The 23,369-nt window shown below is 45.9% G+C and overlaps 1 protein-coding gene across 17 annotated transcripts in view; it reads right to left on the bottom strand.

Moving 5' to 3' along the window:
• The window catches only part of KIAA1217, a gene marked incomplete at its 3' end in the record, with an annotated part of 500,156 nt that overhangs the window by 26,593 nt on the left and 450,194 nt on the right, over window positions 1–23,369 (bottom strand). For all 17 annotated transcript variants that reach the window (XM_082618040.1, XM_082618037.1, XM_082618035.1 and 14 more), the window contains 4 exons: window positions 18,302–18,468; window positions 6,166–6,341; window positions 2,359–2,489; window positions 1,684–1,831 (listed from right to left, as the gene is read on the bottom strand). In XM_082618040.1, the coding sequence (XP_082474166.1) occupies window positions 1,684–1,831; window positions 2,359–2,489; window positions 6,166–6,341; window positions 18,302–18,468 (622 nt within the window). The remainder of the gene's footprint in view (window positions 1–1,683; window positions 1,832–2,358; window positions 2,490–6,165; window positions 6,342–18,301; window positions 18,469–23,369) is intronic.

Genomic DNA, 23,369 nt, shown 5'->3' on the forward strand with positions numbered 1-23,369 from the left:
GGTGCTACGATCAATGTAGTTACATGGAAGACTTTGTCACACATGGTAAATTAGTCCCTCACTCCCTTCTTAGCAAAATGCTCTTTTTTTTTAAATTTGAAAGAAGACCTTGCTTTCTACGACTCTCCTCTTGTATTCACTTGTTTCTTTTGCTCTTTACCTACCCCGTCCCTTCAATCCCAAATCCCTAAGCGTCTCTTTCCTTCTCATTCTATCATAGTCATCGCTTCCATTTTCAGTAATCATCTTCATGAAGGCAACTTCCAACTCTCAATCTCTCCTCCCTCTCTCCCTCCGAGTTAGGCAGGGACTCAACCTTAACTCTGCCTGTTGAACTTCGGTCCACATTCTAAGTGCCTCATGGGCAGCTCTGTTTTGCTATCCTTCCAGCACCTCAAATTCAACACATACCAAATCCCTTCAGCATCTTCCCAAGCCGCTAAGTTGCTCTGAACTGTGACTGTCACCCGCTCTGTCTTCTCTATCAGGCACCAGGACGTGTGCCTGTCCTCGGGGTCGTGCATATTCCTACCTTCCTTCTTGTGTCTTCCACAGTGCTGAGTACAGCATGTTACACAGGAAAGATACCAAGAAAAGATTAATAGTATAAAGGCCTGAGATGAGCAGCTTGATGGCAGCTAATATTTCTTCTGTTTTTATTGTTAAAGTTACTTAACTGGCTTTATCTATCATTCCCACCACTGAGCATTTAGGGGACAAAAAGTCCTATAACATTCAAGACACCCAATCCCATCTTTTTCTTAGATGGAGATAAGACAAATACTTAGCTGCATCTGTGCTGGCTCTAAAAATTTTTTTTTTCAGGGAACAGAAGGGAGGGTGGGCAATGTTACCAGCCAGCCTGCTCCCTCTTTAAACACTTAATAAGGATGGTTTGTTTTAGGCTTTGTGGGTGGGTTACCACATTTAGGTAAGAGCTTAATTAAGAATTCTTTGACATATTTTATCCTACTGGAAGAAAAAGTTCACTCTGGTAATTTAAAATGAGTGAACCTATGAGAAAATGCAATTCAGGTACAATTTCTTCCTGTACCCAGGCAGACGAGGTCTCTGCAGGAAGAGGCCATTGTTGTTTTAATTCAGATTATTTGGGGCGTCCTGGAACTTACACAGGTGATTATAGCGCGCTCTGTAGCGTTAACATCTCAAAAGAGGTTCTTTTTGAGGTCACTGTTACTAGAACAATCTCACTTGCTCCCTTATAGTTAATAATTCATCTAAAAGTCAACTGCACATCTCCTACAAACCTGATCACAAGATTATAGTGATTAAAGATTATTAGTGATTAAAATTCTCCCAAGAATTTATATGTTACTTCTGCGTGTGACCTGCTCTCAAATCTGGTCCAAGATCTAAAGGGTAACATCTCTGTAATATCCAAGTTCTACTTAAGAAAGATAAAAGGAAAATTCAGGACTGCCACTACTGGGAAGTGGTTCATGGGTGGTCGTCGTGTCTTTCCCACGTGGGAAAGGAAGTTTGATAAGGGCAGGGGTCCTGTTCAGCTTATTATTATATTCTTGACACCTAACACCACCGGGGCTGGAGCAGACGGCTGACTGCCTGGCTGTGAGATCAGAACCAACAAGAAGTCTGGCGTCAAACTATCAGTTCTCACCCCAGCCCCGCCCCCCGCCCGCCCGCCCCGGAAGCCACGGTCACCTGCGCAGCATGGTCAGGGCGTCGGTCATGCCGCGCACTCTCTGCAGGAGACTGTCCAGCCTGTGCGGCTCCTCCTTCAGAAAACGCACGGCCTCCACTTCTATGCGCAGGATGGCTCGCATCTTGTTTTGTAAGGTTGGAAATTCTCCTGTGGGCCAAGAGCAGCCGGTGAGCTGCAGGAAAAAGCCAGAGCAGCAAGCCCCCTGTCCCGAGCCCCGACTCTGGACAGGGTTGAGAAGCGTGGGGTTCACCCACCACAGGGCAGCTCACGTGCCGAGGCCGAGCTGGGCTCAGCGTGACCTGGGCCAAGGCAGAGCCCCAGGCCTCATTTCCTGCCTGTATGTCTGGGATAAGCTCACGCGGCCCTTGGGTTGTGTTTAATGAATCTGGTACAGGTGCCTGGTGCACTGTAAGCGCCCAGAGAAGAGATGATTCTTAAGAGTCATTCAGTCCTAAGTATCACAGCCACCACTGAAATATCAGCTCCCAGGAGACAGGGATGCTCGCGTGTTTTGTTCAGTGATGTATCCCAGGTGCCCAGAACAGTGCCTGGCACATGGAGGTGTTGGATGAGTACCTGCCCATGTGCACGAATGAATCCTTCACCGTCTGATGGATTTTCAAACACCCCCGGAAACAGGTTGCAGACCCCCCCCCCGCGAGGAGGCCACTCACCTTTCAGGGAAGCTACTGCCTCTCCCACCTGGTGCAGGAGGAAAGCCCCGTCTTCCACGTCTTTGAGAGTAACCACGCGGCTGGCCAAGGCAGAGTCCTTCTTTAAATCTTCAACGAAGTCTTCCAGGTCACTGCGGGGAGTGCAAACCACAGATGGAGTGAACGCTGCAGCCTTCCATAAGGACAGTGCTGGAGCAGAGGGACCCCTGAGCCTCACAGCCCGGCCTCCCCTCCTGCACTGCGTCCTGGCCGCTGCCTCCACGCCCACGGAGGCGATGGAAGCAGCTGGTACGGGAGTAGCTTGGTTTGGCTTAAGATATTCTGCTGAGGTACGAGGCAGGTGCAAGGCCATTTCCCCGGGGCTGTCCACGGGGAGGCTCAGGTTGGCTGCCTGGCTGACCAAGGACCCACTCTTCGTTTTCAGTGTTGCCGATGCCAACTAAGGGAGGGTGTGTGCACTCTGCGATGTGACAGAGGAGAAAGAGGGACGGAGGGGGCAAAAGGAGGAGCCTGGACTGCTTTAGGTCCAGCTTCTCAACCTTGGCACTTGGCCTTTGGGGTCACGTAATCCTTTTCTGTGTGTGTGTGTGGGGGGGGCTGTCCTGTGCACTGTAGGATGTTTAGCAGCACCCCTGGCCTCGACACACTAGATGCCAGGGGCATCAACTATATGCCAACAAATTGGACAACCTAGAAGAGGTGGACAAATTCTTACAAAGGTACAACCTTCCAAGACTGAACCAGGAAGAAACAGAAAATATGAACAGACCAGTCACAAGCACTGAAATTGAATCTGTGATTAAAAAACTTCCAACAAACAAAAGTCCAGGACCAGAGGGCTTCACAGGCAAATTCTATCAAACATTTAGAGAAGAGTTAACACCTATCCTTCTGAAACTATTCCAAAAACTTGCAGAGGAAGGAACACTCCCAGACTCATTCTATGAGGCCACCAATTACCCTGCTACCAAAACCAGGCAAAGATACCACAAAAAAGAAAATTACAGCACTGATGAACATATACATAAAAATCCTCAGCAAAATACTAGCAAACCGAATCCAACAGTACATTAAAAGGATCATACACCATGACCAAGTGCAATGTATCCCAGGGATGCAAGGATTCTTCAGTATCCACACATCAATCAGTGTGATACACCACACTAACAAATTGAAGAAAAACATATGATCATCTCAATACATGCAGAAAAAGCTTTTGACAAAATTCAACACCCACTGATGACAGATGCCAGTAGCAACCTCCCCTACTTGTGTCTGCAGGCACTGTTAAATGTCCTTAGGGGAGGGGAACGAAATTGCCCCTGACCGAGAACCTCTGGTTCATACCAATTGTCCTGTCAATAAGGATTGAGCGTCCTCTCCAGGCTACAAAGAGAAGAAATTATCACAGATCTGATTTCTGGGGTGTGTGCGCACACAGTTACACACACCTCTTAGGGTACTGCTAGTTCCAAAAGAACTAAATTAGGGTCCCCTACTTCGGACAAACACACCAATAATAACATCCTGTCGCCTCGGCCCATTAATAACCCCACCCTAGATGGGCTGCATCCTTGCAGTTTGCCTGTAAATCCAACAATAGAAAAACCCCTCTTAAAGAAACAGGAAAAGAGCTGTGATTCGGAGAACCACTAGGTGGCAGTAAGCGAACATCTAGTCCACTACCAGAGCCTTGCGTGTCCTCGGGTAGGCAGCAGGTTGAGAAAAGTACAAACTTCCAGTTATAAGATAAATAAGTACTCGGGGGTGTAATGTACAACACGAAAAATGTAATTAGCACTGCTGTAGGTTATATATGAAAGCTGTTAAGAGGAAATCCTGAATTCTTATCAGAAGGAAAAAAATTTTTTTTCTATTTCTTTAATTTTGTATGTTTATGAGATGATGGGTGTTCACTAAACTAACTGTGGCCATAGTTTCAAGATGTGTGTAAGTCAAATCATTAGGCTGTACTTAAACTCTTACAGTGATGTATGACAATTACATCTCAAGCTGGAAGGAAAAATAGGCAATTCCATAAAAATATTAAAAGGCAATGTTTTTTTTTTTTTTTTTGCGGTACACGGGCCTCTCACTGCCGTGGCCTCTCCCGTTGAGGAGCACAGGCTCCGGACGCGCAGGCTCAGCGGCCATGGCTCACGGGCCCAGCCACTCCGCGGCATGTGGGATCCTCCCGGACCGGGGCACGAACCCGTGTCCCCTGCATCGGCAGGTGGACTCTCAACCACTGTGCCACCAGGGAAGCCCTAGGCTATGTTTTTTTAAAAGAACTTTTCAAGAAGAACCTTGAGATGTAGTTGTAGACAATCGGGCTGTCACAGAAATGTTTCAGACAAATAATAGCCTTTTTACCTCATGGTGGGTGATTAACTGTCTGTCTATAAAGGCATGAACTAAATAAAAATTTAGAGGCTACTCTTGAGATGATGCATAGTCGTCAAATTTTCTTCTTCAGGAAAATAATAACTCAAACTGATTCCTGCCTCTAGACTGAGAGGGGTATTCTAATTTTAATCAGGCACATTGGCTTGGCATCTGAGGTGACATAAGCTACAGCTCAAATATCAAATAGCGGATAGAGCACAGTACTGTCCATCATGTTGGAGGCTTCTGGTGATTCTGGTCATGAAAAGAATTTGGAAGCTGCTCCCTTACAGTCCCATTTTGGGAGGTTTAAGCTTTCCAAGAAACAACAGAATTACCTATATACAATGGAATACTACTCAGCCATAAAAAAGAATGAAATTTTGCCATTTGCAGCAACATGGATGGACTTGGAGGGCATTATGCTAAGTGAAACAAGTCATATCACTTATATGTGGAATCTAAAAAATACAACGAACTAGTGGATATAACAGAAAAGAAACAGACTCACAGATACAGAGAACAAACTAGTGGTTACCAGTGAGGTGGGGAGGGGGGAATGTGAGGGTTGGGGAGTGGGAGGTACAAACTAGTGGGTGAAAGACAGGGTACAAGGATGTATTGCACAACATGGGGAATAAAGCCAATATTTTGTAATAACTATAAATGGAGTATAACCTTTAAAAATTGTATAAAACATTTAAAAAATAATTTTAAAAAAAGCCTTTAAGAAACTCAAAAAAACCCAACACTAGAAGAACCCACGCAAATGATTATTCAGTATACTAAACGGTGAAATTGTTCTATGATAAATCTTCATCGCATAACAAAACATACATTAACATAAAAGATGGGCCTGCCCCAGTGACTGGGGCGTAATAAAACTCTGCTCATTTCAATAGTGGGACTTGATAGATGCTTTCAATAAGAACCTCACAGAAGATGGGTAACATTCAAGGAAGCATCTTTCATTCTGGATCAGACATACTTTACACATTTAAATTCTTCTTTTGTGATTTTAACTGCCGTTGAATAATAGGGGGATAATTTTGGCGCTGTGTTATTTTGGCTATTAGTTTTACTTTATTGAGATTAAATGCAGACTTCCCATTTATCATTGGATTGTGCCACTGGTTCCTTTTAACTTTCGGCATTGCCAAGCCCTATAGAACAGTGTGATGCTCCGGCTTCACAGAGACTAGCTCAGACTCCCAAGGATTGTTGAATTTCCTGGGCCTGGATGGAGGGGCACTAGCTAAGTGTCCATGGATACCCAGAACCAGCAGAACTCTAACTGTACACAGTAGGTGCTCAATAAAGAAAGAGGCTGAGAACACCGTCTAGGAAGGGCCTCCTCCTTGGCAAAGACAGGCTTGCCTTCCAGGTTGAACAGCTAAGCGTGCAACAAGGGACCACACTCACCACAACTTCCGGACGACCTTTTCCTCTTCGTGCAGGTATTTCTGCCTCTCCTGTTCCACCAGGACCCGCTGTCGCTGCACAGGGTCCTCCAGTCTCTTCAACGTTTCAATCACTTTGCTGCTGATTTCCTGCTCAGCCTTCCTCATCATCGCCCTCAGCAGCTCCTGGTTCTGTAGCTGTTGGACAAAAGAAACCACCCTCCGTTGGCTCTGAGGGCTGACACGGGTGCCGGAGCTGCCTGACAGGCTCCAGGCGTGGGTTTGGATAAACAGCCCCACAGGTGAATCTCTCTTTATGTCAGTGGGAGAGGGAAGGGAGCACAGACCGTATAGAATACTGCGGCTTCAGCCAACGTCCGAGTGTTAGCAGCCAACTGACAACCAGACTTCCAAGTCCCTGTCTGCAAACAAAATACGGTCCTTTCTATACGCTGGTAGTGCATCCTGGCAATGGGTGTGAAGCCTCACGGACATGTTTTCCTAGGGAGAGCCAAGAGTACCAGCTCTAGAGCCAAGCTGACTTTGGATCAAACCCTAAACCCTCTCCCGGATGCACTGTTGAGACTTTGGGCACATTCCTTATCTCGAAGGATGGGGATTCACTTCCTTTGCCAGGGCTATTCTGAAAATTAAATGAGATACTGTTTGGTACAGAAAGATACGCAACGAAAGTTGTTTGGAGTGTGGACTATTTCAGCGTATCAGTTAGAAGAGAATCTGTGTCCCTCTTGTTAATGGGTCCATGGACCAAATGCCCTGTCATCACAGACCATCAAAACACAGTACTTGAGGATGTGGCAGAGGGAAGGACTGGGAGTGTGGGATTAGTAGATGCAAACTATTCAATATTATACACAGGATGGATAAACAACAAGGTCCTACTGTATAGCACAGGGAACTATATTCAATATCCTGTGGTAAACCATAATGGAAAAGAATATATTAAAAAAAGAATGTGTGTGTGTGTGGGTTACTGAGTCGCTTCGCTGTACAGCAGAGATGGGCACAACACTGTAAATCAACTATACTTCAATAAAAAAATAAAATAAAAAACTCCCAAAACACAGAACTTGATGTTGACGGTGGCAATGATAATTTCCAGACGAGCCCAAGGCTCTTGGCAATTAACTAATTTCCCTGGATTATACGTAGCTTGCTTGCATACATAAGCCCACAATTTCCATATAATTTTCCATGTAGTTTCCAGAGTACTCTTGTTTCTCACCCCAGACTATAGGATGTGTGAGTTTGAATCCAGGCTTCACAACAATCTAGCCAAACACTTGAGTCCTGTTTCCAACAAGGCGTTAAGTGCTTTCCCGGGGCAGGACAATTTTCTGACAGCACATACATCAAGTGAGTTCATTCAATCAGCCTCAAAACCAGTAATTATATTATACCTATTATATTATCTAAAGTTCCCCTGAAATTTCAATTAGCTGTTATTGTTTTCTTCGTTTTCTGGTATCGTGCACTGTGTATCACCTCATAGGAATAATGATGCCTCTGTCAACTGTCCATCATCTGTGCAAACAGAGCAGAAATACCATCTGATCATGTTATTTACCACCCGCTTGAAACCTCATCATGGCTTCCCTTTTCTCTGAATAAAAATAAAACGTTTCAACGTGAACCACTCAAGCAAAACCACCATCACGTTCGAACATCAACATGGCACCACAATCAACTGGCCATCCAGAGAGAGACTGCCCGGGTTCATTTCCGAGTTTCCCCACTTAGTAGAAATTAGTGCCATTATGTTACAGGAAGTCCCCTGCACACAAATCTTCAAGTTGTGAACTTTCAAAGATGCGGACGTGCCCCTGGATGCCAACTGTTGTACTGGACTACTGTACTTTTCAAGGTACTGTACGGTAAGATTAAAAATGTTTTTTTTTATTTTTTGTGTGTTTTTATGTATTATTTGTGTGAAATGTATTATAAACCTATTACAGTACAGTATTATATAGCCAATTGTGTTAGTTGGGTACCTAGGCTAACTTTCTTGGACTTACAAACAAATTGGACTTATGAACGCACTCTTGGAACGAAATGTGTTCGTATGTAGGGGACTTACTGTATTAATCTCCCTGTGTCTCTCCAAAACAAAAAAAGGGATAGTAATAGTTCATATCTCACAGACTGGTAATGGAGCTTCGAGAGGCAATAAAGTGCTTGCAGTCATGCCTGGCACAAACCGAGCTCGCGGTGCAGATGACCTGTTGTTATCAGGGGGCATCACCCTGGGGGCAGGACCTGCTGGTCTGTCTGGGAGGGAACCAAATAAAAATGTGCTGCCCTTGGGTTACCTCCTCTGTATGACTGATGATCGTGGTCTCACACTGTTCTTGCTAATAATATCTTTTTATTAAGGTCTTAAAAACAGTCAATCTACTGCTGAAAGGCAACACGTTTGGAGACGATGCACAGATGGTGACGTCCCCCCATGCTCTCTGCAGCTACAGCTCTGCCCACAAGGTGTGGGGCAGGCTGGCACTTTCCCACATCGCCAGCCTCCTTGCACTGTGTGCAGCTGGCGCTCTCTCTGCTCTAGCCACAGGGCCATCCTTTCATTTCTTCTGATTGCCCACCCTCCTTTCTGCCACAGGGACTTTGCATGTGCTACTCCCTCTACCTGGTTAATTTCTCTCCACAGAGTCTCCAGGACACAAGTGCCTGGCACATGGCAGGCATTCAATAAATATTTGTTGAATGCGTGAACTGAGTTAAGCAATAATGTTGGTAATAACAGACAATGTGTATCCAAAATTCTTTCCCGGATGGTAGAAATGTGGGGTGACCCATGGGCTCAGCTATGCCTTGAGCTCAGTTGCTGATGCCCTGACTTGCTCTGACTGCAGTTGTTAAATACACACAGTAACATCAGCTGTTATCAAAATGGTACGCTCAAGTTCAATGCCATGTGTCAGATCCCACAGACCTATTTCCTTTGGGGGTTGAGGGTGAATGGTAATGGATACGTAAGGCACAGATAAGACAATTAAATGTGTCCAAAAATGAATGACGCCGAGTTCCGTCCCTGAAAGCTTCTGACTGGTCTGAGATGCAGCCTTGGCACCGAGAATTTTTTAAACCTCTTAGATGATTCTGATGTGCCACCAAGGGTGAGCACTGTGGTCTAAGAAAAGGGCTCAGGAATGGACAGATGACGTCACTGTGCCATGCGCTGTGTGGCACGGCCCTCTGCACCGAACCCTCCTGCCCAAGCCTCACAGACAAGCTCCTATGAAGTTATGGTCCAATCAGCAGTGGATATTGACAGTGGCTGTGAAGCCAGAAATTATTGCTAGGATATTTCAAATTCTTAAAATTGAAATTTGAAAGATGGGAGAAGTGAGGCCCTGAGAAGTTAGGAGACTTGTTAAGAGTCACTCAGCAGTTGCAGGGGGGCAGAATCAACCTGAGAACTGGGTCTTTCAAATTCAACCCAGTAATTTTCCAATCGCCATCTGCTAGACACAGTAGTACTACATAGCAATGTCTGCTTTATTCCCAGCCACAAGCAGTTTCTGGCACACAGCAGGTACCCAACACATATTTGAGGTATGAATGACAATACAATTGACCCTTGAACAACGCAGGGGTGGGGTGCCTACCCTCCATGCAATCAACAGTCCGGGTATAACTTTATAGCCCACCCTGCATAGTCACGCTTCTGCATCCGCAGGTTCAATCAACTGTGGATCATATGTATAACGTTTCTGAGATGCCTACAGCCATATCAGAAGAACACAACTGCATGTAATATTCAAATTATTCAACTGGTAACAGGGTCAGATCACACTTAAATTATTCCACTCAAAGCGGAGGCAAGGAGAGGCTTGCCTCGAGTTCCAGGCTGTATGATCTTCCTTCCCAGAAAGAGGGGCTTCCTGGAGCCAGCTAGAGAGAGACTAAACAGGGAATTCCCGTAGCACACTGGCTGGCACATGGGCAACAATGAGTTAATCATGAAGGAATAAAGACGTACGCAGGTGCTTTTTCCACTGTCCCCTGCCCTCCCTGCCTGGAGTCCTTACCACTGTCTCTAGGACTTCCAGCATGTGTAAAAAGCAGTGCTGAAGGCAGGAAGTGTGCCTATATCTCTCACTAAATGCTTCGAATAAACTAGTCACCAGCACTTTAAAACATGACATTTAGTTTTGCTTAGCAGGGATTCTAAATTCCAATTAACTTTTAAAAAATCTATTTAAGGTATAGTTTACAAACTAGAAAATATACCCATTTTAAGTGCACAGGTCAATGAGTTTTGACAAATGTATACACTGATGGAAGCATCACTAAAAAGGGAGACAACATTTGTTCTCACCCTAGAAAATTCCTTCATGACACTCTGCACGCAATCTCCTAACCCCCAGCTCAAGGAAACCACCGATATGCGTTTTATCCCTCTAGATTAGTTTTTCCTGTTCTAGAATGTCATACAAATGGAATTGTACACTATGAAATTTTTTGTGTCTGGCTTCTTTCCTTCAGGATATTGTTTTTGAGATCCAGCCATGCTGCTGAGAGTTTTAGTAGTTCATTATTTTTCATGCTGAGTGGCATTCTATTGTATGGATTTAGTACGTTGCATGCACTAACATTTTAATGTTTTTACATATTGACTTGATTCTGGTGATCTTGTTTATATTCACTTATTTCTGGAAGCATCTTTTTCTAAAATTTATTTTTGGCTGCGTTGGGTCTTCGTTGCTGCACGTGGGCTTTCTCTAGTTGCGGCGAGCAGGGGCTACTCTTCATTGCTGTGCAGTGTGGGCTTCTCATTGTGGTGGCTTCTCATTGTGGAGCACGGGCTCTAGGCACGCGGGCTTCAGTAGTTGTGGCACATGGGCTCAGTAGTTGTGGCTCGTAGGCTCTAGAGCACAGGCTCAGTAATTGTGGCACACGGGCTTAGTTACTCCGCGGCACGTGGGATCTTCCCGGACCAGGGCTCGAACCCGTGTCCCCTGCATTGGCAGGCAGATACTTAACCACTGCACCACCAGGGAAGCCCCTGGAAACATCTTTTTTGATTTGATATTACACAATCATGATTGTGATTTGCGAGTAATGCCAATTATAGTTTTAACTTTCCCATCCACGTGCCTTTTTTTCCCTTTTCCAGCCCTACTGCACTTGCTAGGATATTCAGTACAGAGTTAAACAGAAGTGAGAGGAGGCTTCTTTGGCATTGGTCCCGATTTTATGGAGAATGTGGTAGTGTTTCACCACTAACTATAACGTTTTCTGTAGGATTTTCAGACATCCTTTATCAGGTTAAGAAAGTTTCCTTCTACTCCAAGAGCGCTGAGTGCTTTTATCATCGGTATTGAATTTTGTCACATGTTTTTTTCCTGCACTTACTGAAATGATATGATTGTCTTCTTTATTCTGCTAAAAGGTCAAATACATTGACTCATTTTTTTCATATTAAAACAATCTTGGACTCCTGGGATAAAATCCAGGATAATGTATTATCCTTTTTATATATTGCTGGATTCAATTGCTCATATTTTGTTAAGGATTTGTTACATATATTTTCATGAGGCATATTGGTCTGTGGTTTTCTTTTCTTATAATATCTTTGACTGGTTTTGCTCTTAGTGTAACTCTGCCTTCGTAAAATGAGTTGGGAAGTGTCCTCTCTTTTCTGAAGGAGTTTTTTACTTTCAGTGCTTTAAAGATGTGATTCCGTTGTTTTTTGACTTAACTTTTGTCTCTGAGAAGTCAGTGTTCTTATTTATGTTTCCCTGTATGTAATGTGTCCTCCAACTCCCCCTGGCTGCTTTTAAGATTTCTCTCTTTATTCTTGGTTTTTAGCAATTTGCTTTTGCTTTTGGTGTGGTTACATTTGTGCTTATCCTTTTAGGAGCTTATTAAGTTTTTTGGTCTGTAGATTTACAGCTTTCATCAAATTTGGAAAAATTTCAGCCATTGTTTCTTCTAGTAATTTTCTCTTCCCCCTTGACCACTTAATATTGTCCCAAGAACCATTAAGTTTCAGTTCATTTTCTTCAGACTTTTTCTTCTCTATCCTTCAGTTTGGACATTTCCATTGCTATCTTTTCAAGCTGACTGGTATTTCGTTTCAGCAGTGACTAATCTTCTATTAAGTCTGTTGAGATATTGTGTTTTTCAGCTCTTGAAAGTTTTACTTAGAGTTTTAAAGTATCTTCCATTTTTTTGGTCTCATTGTGTTCATGTTTTTCTTTGAATCCTTGAGAATAATTATCATAGCTGTTTTAAAGTCCTTGCTGATGACCTCATTATCCCTGTCATTTCTGATTGGTTTCCACTGACTGATTTTTCTTAAGCTTATGGGTCACATTTCTCAGCATCATCACCTGTCTAGTAACTTTTGACTGAATGCAGGACATGGAGTTCTGGATTTTGTTGTTTTCCTTTACAGATGTTAGACTTCCTTTGGCAGACAGTTTAGTTCCTTGTGGACCATTTTTGTTCTTTAGAAGCTTGTGTTTAAGCTTTGTCAGGGTGAATCTAGGGTAGCCTTTACTCTAGAGCTAGTTTAGTCTTAAGACTGAAGCATGGGCTTCCCTGGTGGCGCAGTGGTTGAGAGTCCGCCTGCCGATGCAGGGGACACAGGTTCGTGCCCCCGTCTGGGAAGATCCCACATACTGTGGAGCAGCTGGGCCCGTGAGCCATGGCCGCTGAGCCTGCGCTCCGCAACAGGAGAGGCCACAACAGTGAGAGGCCCGTGTAACGCAAAAAAAAAAAAAAGACTGAAGCATGGCCTTTCTCTGATTGCTACCGAATGCCCCAGGTGATTAATAAAACCTCTTTGTGCCTGCTGGTTAAGACATAAACATCTCCCTGTGTGAGCTCTGGGAAATTTCTGGCGTACAGCCTCCCACTCTGTGTCTGGCTTAGTGGCCTTTCACAATACACAGGCTTGGATGACTAGCAGACAACAGATCCACAGATTTACGTAATTCCTTCTCCACAGACCTTCCCTTTATCTGGTACTTTGCTCCACAACTTCTAGCTGCTTCAGCTCTTTACCCTCAACCCAGCTGGATGGTCAGTGCTCTGTTTGGGTTATCCCTCTCTGCGTCACAGTCTACAAAGTGTCCCCAGACAGAGAGCTGAGGAAGTTATAGGTTTCACCTCCTTTCCTTCCGGTCCTCCTAAGGATCACACTCCTGTGTTGTCTGTTGTCCAACGTCTGAACAGAGTTGTGTCACCCATCTATCTATGTTTCAGTGTCCTAGTTGTCACGAGTAGGAAGGCAAGTTCAGTGGTAGTTGTCCCTTCATCTCTGGAAACTTCAGTGTATTCTGTGCCTGGACGTTTCTATAAAAATACTCAGACAGAAGTAACGCTCTTCGCTATTAAACATTTAAGTGGACCAAATAAGTTATCCATATCAGCTTCACTGAGAAGCTAGGAAACTGCCTAAACCTAATTCCACCCACCTCAAAATGGACATGGACCTCACATACTCATGATTTCTCAGGTGAAATATAAGACCAGCAGTCTTGCCAACAGTGTAGTTTAATTGAACTGATTTGCTGTCCAGCAGTGACAGTAAACAGTGGCTGTACAACAGATCAGGAAGCTTCCTAATAGCCAGACCCCAGGATGACTCCTGACCACCCAGGTTAGCTCCCCAGGCTGTAGGGAACCAGGTGTAGGATGCCTTGTCACAAGCACATGTTATCTGGGAGATGTTGCCCCATCTTAGACAGCCTCTGTGTGCAGGTCTGTCTAGGGCTTGATACGTTGTATGGCAGCCTGATTGTCAGCTCCTGTGCTAGCTCCATTTATTATTTCTGCCCGGTGGGGAGAAGTAGGCCTGCTCAGCATGGGCCAACCTCTCGAGTGCTTTTCTCAGGGACACACGTTCCCATGACCGTTATTTTGAATGTCAGAAGATAAATGAGACTCTGGCACATTTTTATGAGGCACTATCTTCTAAAAAGACACCTTAAGATAACTGGGCTGAATTATATCATTTCAAATACAATGGCTCTGTGTCCTGCTATGTTTCTTTTTTATGTTGATGTTTTACCTCTTCCCTCTCTTGGGAACACACAGTAAATTCTCAGTAGTCTTAAAAATGGAACACTAAGTTCAGAATCTAATTTTTAGTTTATCGGGAAGCACAAGGAAGAGATAAGGGACAAAGAAAAAAATTGTGGGAACTGGAGAAGGAGGCCAAGTCTCATCTGCGCCCCCGCCAAAGGAACTTGAACACGCTCTTCCAGAAATTTCTCTTTCCCCTCAGGCCCACAAAGAGGAGCAGAACTGCAGCCACTCCTGTGGATACTGGATGACCTTAGTAAAACCCAAGTATTGTGGCATTTTGGAAAGAAGATGTAGCTCATCACTTTTTTTGTTTTTTTTTCTAAATCATACCAGAAAAGGTAATAGACAAAGACAATCATCTTTTGCAGGGCACATTTATGAGGTGCCAGACCTTCCCCTGCCTCTTTTTCCATTGTTGCCAGCTAACTGCAGGTGCAGCTTTTACCTGGGAGTGGGACCATCACAATATAAAAGTTCCATATAGCTCTTATCATTTATGACTAAGCAGAGAACATGTCTTATTAGCCACTGGGAATGAGGCGCATTGATTAGAATCAGGGCTTTGAAGTCACTGGGTGTGTTTTTTTTTTTTTTTTTTCTTTTTGCGGTATGCGGGCCTCTCACTGTTGTGGCCTCTCCCGTTGCGGATGTGGCCTCTCCCGTTGCGGAGCACAGGCTCCGGATGCGCAGGCCCAGCGGCCATGGCTCACGGGCCCAGCCACTCCGCGGCACGTGGGATCTTCCCGGACCGGGGCACGAACCCGTATCCCCTGCATCGGCAGGCGGACTCTCAACCACTGCGCCACCAGGGAGGCCCACTGGGTGTGTTTTTCATGCTTACAGGGTGTTTCTGCTTCACCCCTTGTGATAGCTGGCTGAGACCTCAATTTCCAAAAGGCATCTCAATGGACTGAGAGTTCATAATATCTGAGAGCAGTAGTTCTCACCCTGGAACGTTCAAGAACCACCAGTGCTTGGCCTTTGACCCATACCAATGAACTCAGACTCTGGCAGGGGTGTTTGGGTATCAATATTTTTGTGAAAGGCCTCAGGTGGTTCTAATGGGTAGCCAGGATTAAGAACTGTTCTCTGGGGCTTCCCTGGTGGCGCAGTGGTTAAGAACGTGCCTGCCAATGCAGGGGACACGGGTTCAAGCCCTGGTGTGGGAAGATCCCACATGCCGCGGAGCATGAGCCACAACTACTGAGCCTGCGCGTCCGGAGCCTGTGCTCCACAACGGGAGAGGCCACAGCAGTGACAGGCCCGCGCACCGCGATGAAGAGTGGCCCCCGCTCGCTGCAACTGGAGAAAGCCCTCACACAGAAACGAAGACCCAACACAGCCAAAAAAAAAAAAACCGTTCTCTGAGACTGGTAATTCACACGAGACTAGTGAGCAGAAAGACGGGAGCGAAGTTTTCATGTTTTCTGTGATCATTTCCTCAGGCTCCTTCACCTCCCTCAACATTGTTTTTGCCCTATTTAAATCTACACGCCCCACAGTGCCTGCATCAGATTTCTGCTGTGGAGAATAATCCATCAGTTCTGCAAATGAAACACTCAAATAGACTATGCTTGACGGTCTGGGATTTTCCCATTGATTTAATTATCTAATTACCGGAGCCGGCTGCCAAGCACAAACAGATTTCATTCGTTTTCACTATTTTATAACACAGTTCAAAGAACATTTGAATTTCTAATTCAATTTTTGTTCTTTTGAGACTGTTCTGGAGTTTCGGAGCTCTCTCATCATAGCTCCATTATTGGGCTTATAATCATTTTGGGGGGTTGAGCTTTACTTTTGGTGTATAATACACGTGCTGAGGGGGGACTGGTGCTGAGATAGCTTAATTATTCTAAACTGGCTTTGTCTCAGATAGACTCCCCTTAAAGCTGATGGGGGCATGGAGGATGCCAAGACCGAGGTAGAAATAAGAGCATCCAGGTTAGGAAACAAAGTGCTTCTCTTTCCCCACGTGTCTGTGCTTTAGAACTGTACCAACGTCTCAGCTCAAGAGCACACCTGCTCTGTGTCCTTTACCCAGAAAGCCAGGAAAGCTGAGCAGCTCTGGGGCAATAAAGAAAACTGCGTGGTTAAGATAGTGTCCCGGACTTGACTATAGAACCCCTTTGTTTGAGAAGCTGTGATTTTGCAACTGAGCTTCCCCAGTTCATGGGTTACAAGGAGTGGCAAGTTGTGGGAGACCCCTCCCTCCTGGCCAGAGGACCAAACACTGCCGGCCACCAGCAGGGTGATGCCGCAGCTTCACGCATCACGGCCGAGGTATCAAATTCGCCACACGTCAGGGCAATTCCACCTCTGCCCCAAACCAGCCAATGCTCACTTTTGAAAGCAGTAGGAACTACCATACACACGACGCATTTAGGAATTTTTTTCTTGTGAGGGTCCAACTAGGAGTGCACAATTTCCAAATGACCAGCAGGTGGCACTAAAAGGCAGATGCAGCTCAAGATGGAGACTTAACCTCCGTAACCCCCAGGTAAGAACCTGGGAGCCCACAGACCCTCTCGGGCCTGCACATGTGTCATCTGGCCTGCAGAGTACGAAATAACTGATTTTTAAATTACCTTCCAACATTTTTAGAACGAGTACAGGTATTTCCTATAAAACCTCCAGATTCTCTTGAAACACTGCAACATCTAGAAACAATGGACACTCATTCTCTACCAGGTCAAGAGCTGCCTGGAGCTAAGTGGCGACTGTCCTTTAGAGGGGCCAACTTGTCACTGTCCCTCGTCCACTCACTTAAGTTACCGCCAGACACTGTGGGCACTGGATTTTGGCACCCTGCACACACGCTCAGCCCAACCTGTACACTTCATTTCACTGCAAAGTGTCTTTAAAATCACAAAGCAAGGAGAAGCAAACGTAAAGGATGGGGAACTCACCCGGTGATGCGATTCAGAAGAGGATTTAAGCGGATTTGCATGGGCTGTCCAGGAGGCTGGGACGTTGCCTGAGAGGGAGAGTAGCCTTTGGAGACCTGAGCATGAGCAGCCTGGTCGGTGACGGGACCGCAAGGCAGGCTCTCAAGCTACCTTCCCCTTGTGTTTGTTCTCCAGTAGGTAGAGGGCAAGGGGAAATCATCTTCTAAGCTTTAATCAAGCTGTGGAAAATGCAGGACTCATGCATCGGCGAGCTGAAGGGAGAGAGCAGCTGTGCTCTGAAGCCCTTTCCTTCCTGGAGCACCACAGCTGTGTGGCTGCCCCTGGCTACGTGTGCCTTTTACTAACGTTTGGACTGTGAGCTTCCCGAAGTCCAGGACTAAGCCAGCGCTACATCCACATTCATCAACCTGCCACCAAGGGCAGAGAGGTGTGAGACTGATCCGTGGACAGACAGATGATCTCATAAGGATACACCCTTCCCAGTTCCTCACCACCCTGCCTCGTCATATTTATGGGGTTTGTTCACCAAGACTCGTGACACGAAGGATCATTTTTCCCTGCCCTTTGATTCCTGTGTAGTTCATATATTCCAGCAATGCGAATGAGCAAGGAAAATACTGTGGCACACACACACTATCCAGATAAAATGCAGGTGTTTTCCTCAAGTCATCCACGATGGCTCCTTTTCCTTATGAATTCACCCTCCGGTCCGAACTCCTATTTCTAAGTACATCATAGCTCCTTGCAAACAACCTGAGCTGCCCGCAGCACCTTTGCACATGCTCAGTGGGGAAGAGCAAAGAGCCGAACGCTGTGAAGCAGGAAGTCATAACTGGCTGTTAGAATGCCCCACGGGCTCCTCTGCTTTCAGCGCTCCTCCAGAAAACAGAGGCTTAATGCTCTTTTCCTGTGTAAAAGCACACACAGCTTAAAGAAGTGGCTGCAGACTACCACTGCAGTGGAAGGCTCTAGACCAAGATTATGGGTGTGGGAGAGGAGACCACTGCGGAACGGCGCCTGCATCCTGGTCCTCAGTTATCCCTAGAAAGGATGCTGGAAAGAACCCCGAGAAGCTGCCATGGGGCCAGGGATGCGGAAGGAGGCGGATGGGAGGAGGAGGAAGCTGACTGCGGGGCAATTAAGTCAGCGGACACCATCCATAGGGAACGTGGTCTGTACCTGGAGCTGCCGCATCTGCTGGAGCTGCAGCCTGAGTTCGGCCACACTCCTCTTCATCTCGAGCAGGCTCATGTGGGCGGCGGAGGTGCCAGCAGGCGGGAGCTGGCTGGGTGGCCCCAAGGACTCCAGGGCGCCAAGAGGCTTCCCGCCGGAAACCTGGGGAGTTCCTAGGAGAAAAGAGCAGCAGAGTCCCTGAGAATGGCAGGAAGGAAAGGCTAAGCTGCAAGTCCCATCCCAAGAGACCACCGCTAACTCTGGAAATGCCTATTTCCTTCATGATGAAAAAGTGACATTGGTTCTCTAAAGGGCAAAAAGAGGGGATCGAATTTAAATAGATGAAGGAACGTGCATGCAATGGTATAGCGTGTAGTCTGTAGAAGTCATGTTCTAGAAGTTTGGTGCTATAGGAAGGGAGGTCACAGAGCGGTATGTACAACATGAGGCCACATTAAGGAACCTAGCTGTCTGTCTATCCATGTGTCTTCTTTAAACACACGGGTTTGCACAGAAAAAAGACAGAGGTACATACAACAAAGCGTTAATGGTAACTCTAGCTGCTGGTATTCTGTGAGTTTCCTATTTTTGATATCACTACTTTTTGTAGTTTAAAATTTGCATAGTGAACATCTATAATTTTTTGGGGGGGGCTGCATCGCATGGCTTGTGGGATCTTATTTCCCAGACCAGGGATCAAACCCACATCCCCTGCAGTGGTAGCACAGAGTCTTAACCACTAGACCACCAGGGAATTCCCTATAGTTTTATAATAGAAAAAATAACTTAAAACACTGGGCCCTAACACAGGCTGCTTACTGTGACTATTCCCTACAGGCAGATGTATCCCAAGAACACCCACTTAGTTCTGGGCAGAGATCTGGCCGATCACCAAGGGGAAGCTAATAGGAACTGGGTACTACTCCCTTCGGGTTTCCAGCCCAAAAGAAGCAGGACCTCTGCATACATCTCCTTTAGTGAGAAAATCAGGCATGATGCGAATATTCTTTAGAAGAATCAAAAAAAAAAAAAAAAAACAGCAGCAGAGAGAAACTCTTCCTCAGCAGTTTTGTTGCTGCCATAAACTTTTGCTCCCTGAGTGCAACTTAAATCATCCTCACGTAGTTCCTAAGTCCACCTGGGAAGGGCCTGATTTGAGCAAGTCTGTTTTAAAAATGTCCCCCAAAGGATCCAAGTAGCACTCACAGGATCAGCAAGGTGTGGGAATCAAAAGGAGATGCTATTTCCTTTTTAGGACAATGCAATTCTGTGGAAGAGGCTTCAAGTAGAGAGTAGACAAGGAATCCACAACACACAGACACACACACACTCACTCACACCTGAAGGGGCTGTTCAGCTCTCTTTCCTGTAAGGGACAAAGTGGAAGGTTTGCTTAGTCCAGGCCGGCCTTGCACGGCAGGACCCTCTCGCTGCTCTGTGTACCAGGAGTGCTTAGAGCACAGCGGCCTCTCTTTCCATCTAGGCTCAACAGCCATGGAAACCCGTCCTTCCCCAGAATGCACAGCCCCGCAAGCCTCCCAGAGCTGCGGCCACGGCTACGGATGGTGCGCCAGTGAGCAAGCAAGTGCCTCGAAACTGTCCTCTTACTTGCGTGGCCTCAGCAATGCCAACGGAGAGCTGACGGAGCACCAAATTCCTCACCCCTGGGTGCCCGTCCCAACAGAACTGGTCTCCCAGCTCTCATGGCCCCCTTGGAGAGTCGGGGGAACACGTGGGAAAGCATGTGAAGGATTTACAGAGGAGACCCAGCAGACCAGACGGTGAGCTTTTTGTTATCTTTATGAGCCCAACTGGCCACTTGCGTCATCACCAGTCATGACTCTGACCGACTTCTGACCATCCCCCAGATCAAAATCACCCTCGAAAGAGCAAGATTTGCCATCTCTGTAATTATTCCAGGGAGTGTCCTCTAACTGTGAAGGTCCTCAGTGAAAGAACATCCAGTAACATTTCCAATAATAGCAGCCTGTCCGAGTTAACATAGCACCTTCGAGAACAAGTATTCTGAGGGGATGACAATGAATTGGAAGTCTTCCTTTAACACTCAGTCAAGTTACTTTATCATCACTCCACATTCTCAGGCATAGGTGTGTGTGTACACGTGTGCAAGCACACCCACCTACCCTCACCACACAACTTCATCTGTACAAATAATGACACCCTCGAGGTGTTTCTCCAACAAAAGTGACACTGCGCTAGCCAGCTACTCCTGTTCAGTTATGAGAACTGTCCTGCTAATTCCTCAGCCAAATGAAGGCACATGTTCCTTCAACAATCGTGCTTCTCCTCGTATATTCTGATGTCACCGTTGCACCTCGCCGACATCCTCCATGGAGGAGAGGCTCAAGTTTATGTGCCATCTGCGAGAACTGAGTACCGATAACGGGTTTAAAATATATCTTTCACAACCGAGTTTCTTTATGGAATCTATGCTCATGTATAAAAGTTCCTCATCTATAACCGCTTAATCCACTAAATCCGGTTTCCAGCTCCATCATTCACTGCACTGGCCCTTTAGAAGGTGGCCAGTGGTCAGCTGTCAATCCAACAGACGCTGGGCTGCCATGATGGCACCCTGATGTGATGCTGGGCTTTGTCAGTCACTCCTCTCCTTCTCAGTAACTGAAATTTTCCTTTCCCTCGTCTTCTTCCCTCTCCACAGCCCACTTGGTCAGCCTCGTTCCTGATTTCTTCCTCGGCCAACCTTCTGAATCCTGGCCTGCTTCTTCTCTCACTGGACATGACTTCAAGGGAGGTCACTTCCACAACACCACCCACCAAGGTCCTCCACATCTTTGCCTCCAGCACACAATTCTCTTTACATCCCCATCCCCATACCTTCATGTTGCTACAGGACTTTTCCACAAGCAGGTTGAATTCATTATTTGTACTCATTTCTCCCAAATCTCTTTTGAATTCATTTTAGCCAATGGCACTATTATTCACTCAAGTATTTAAACCAGAAACCTGGAAGTCATTCTCAGCATCCACTTCCTAGTTGTGTGACCTTGGGCAACTGACACTCTCTCTCTCTCTCTCTCTCTCTCTCTCTCTCCCCCCCCCTCAGTTTCCTCATCTGTAAAATGGGTGTAAGGGTGATTGTGCAGGATGATGGAATTAACACATATAAACTGTTCCGCCTGGCATCTGGCATAGAAGGACCCCACTGTGGTTGGCTGTGATTATTATTTTTTTAATATTTTTTAAAATTTAGTTTGTTTATTTTTGGCTGTGTTGGGTCTTCGTTGCTGCACATGGGCTTTCTCTAGTTGCGGTGAGTGGAGGCTACTCTTCATTGTGGTGCGCGGGCGTCTCACTGCGGTGGCTTCTCTTGTTGCGGGGCACGGGCTCTAGGCACATGGGCTTCAGTAGTTGTGGCTCGTGGGCTCTAGAGTGCAGGCTCAGTAGCTGTGGCGCACGGGCTTAGTTGCTCCGTGGCATGTGGGATCTTCCTGGACCAGGGCTCGAACCCGTGTTCCCTGCACTAGCAGGCGGATTCTTAACCACTGTGCCACCAGGGAAGCGCTGGCAGTGATTATTTCTCTAAGCAGAGTGAGGGGGAGGAGCCCCACCTGGAGTGGCAGCAGGTGCCAGTGGTGACAGGCTGAGAGCTATAGGCAGGTGCCCCAAAATCTATGGACGGAGCTGGATCTGGTGGGTGGGGACCCCGAGTGGTAAATGAGTTCCACTTCAGATTAGTCACGGGACCTGGGACCCGCTCTCCGAACCCACATGTGGGGTGGTCACATTCTAGTCCAGGGAGGAGAGTCAGCAATCAGTTTATCCTCAGAATCTCCCTTCCCTGCACCTCCCCCTCTCCAGGCAACGGCCTCTTCTTCCTCCTACCAAGGCCGCTCTTAGGTAACTTACTTCAGTCAGGTATATCTTAATATAAATCTTATTAAGTACACATTTGATGGGAATTTAATGGGTTTGGGGTTGGCCAGACTGGCTGCGAATCTTACTAGCTCCACAGCTAACATCTTCTTTACAGGGTTATGTGCTTAAATGACATAATACACTATAAAACACATGCTATGACTGTGAACTGGGAAGTTCTTTCTGTTCTCTTATACCCACAGTAAACCAAATATTCCTCAAGTAACAGGAAGTCTGGGTTTCCCTTTTTCATGTACCTTTGGCCAAATGAGCTTCCTTGACTTACTACATAATTCCGTGTACTTGTCTACAGAACAGGGATAATACTTCTCGTCGCTAACTTGCTAGGATTCTGGAAGAATATATTTTGCACATCGTACAAGGCTGCTATGGCAACGAAAGCCCTGTGGACCACATGTAGCCCTGACAGATTAGAATGAGAAAGACCAACCTCAGCAGAGACGCAGGGAAGCAAACCCACGTGTGTGTTGCCAGTGGCATCGAAAATTGGCCCAGCCTTTCAGAAGAGAAAACTGGCAGTGTGTCACCAGTGCTACTCAGCTGTTTGTCCCTTTGGATTTATTAATTCCACTTTGGGAAATGCATCCCAAAGAAATTACACCTGCTCCTTCCCCCATGCTTCAAAAAAGACATTTGCAAACTTTTTCAAAATGAAGAAATGAAGCAACCTACACTTCTTTAAAGGGACTGGGGCACCTTAACACAAAAGGATGCGGTATCATGACAGGTTGGTGGAGCATGTTGATGTGCGTCATGTGTGTCTGGATGTGTGTTCAGTGTCCTCATCTGGAACATGGGAATCGTGAGTGTACCTATCCCATGAGGCTGCGTCAGCGGGTAACAAGTTCAGGTTAGAAGAGCACTTAGAACAGTGCCTGGTACATAGGAAACTTCACTAAATGCTTCCTATTATTACTATTAATTATTATTTTACCAAAAGGGAAAAGGAATAAAGAAGAATACAAAACAGCATGTACATATCAATTAGAACAATGGTATTGGATATGAATAATTTCTAGAATAGAATCCAGAGGAGTAAAATGTTTTAGTGTTTGGTAGCTTCCTCCTCCCAACCCCCCAACTTTATTAGTTACAATTGACATGTAACACCGTACAACTTTAAGGTGTACAATGTGTTGATTTGATACACTTA

This window comes from Mesoplodon mirus, assembly GCF_964341445.2.
Source record: "Mesoplodon mirus genome assembly, chromosome: 4".
NCBI lineage: Eukaryota > Metazoa > Chordata > Mammalia > Artiodactyla > Ziphiidae > Mesoplodon > Mesoplodon mirus.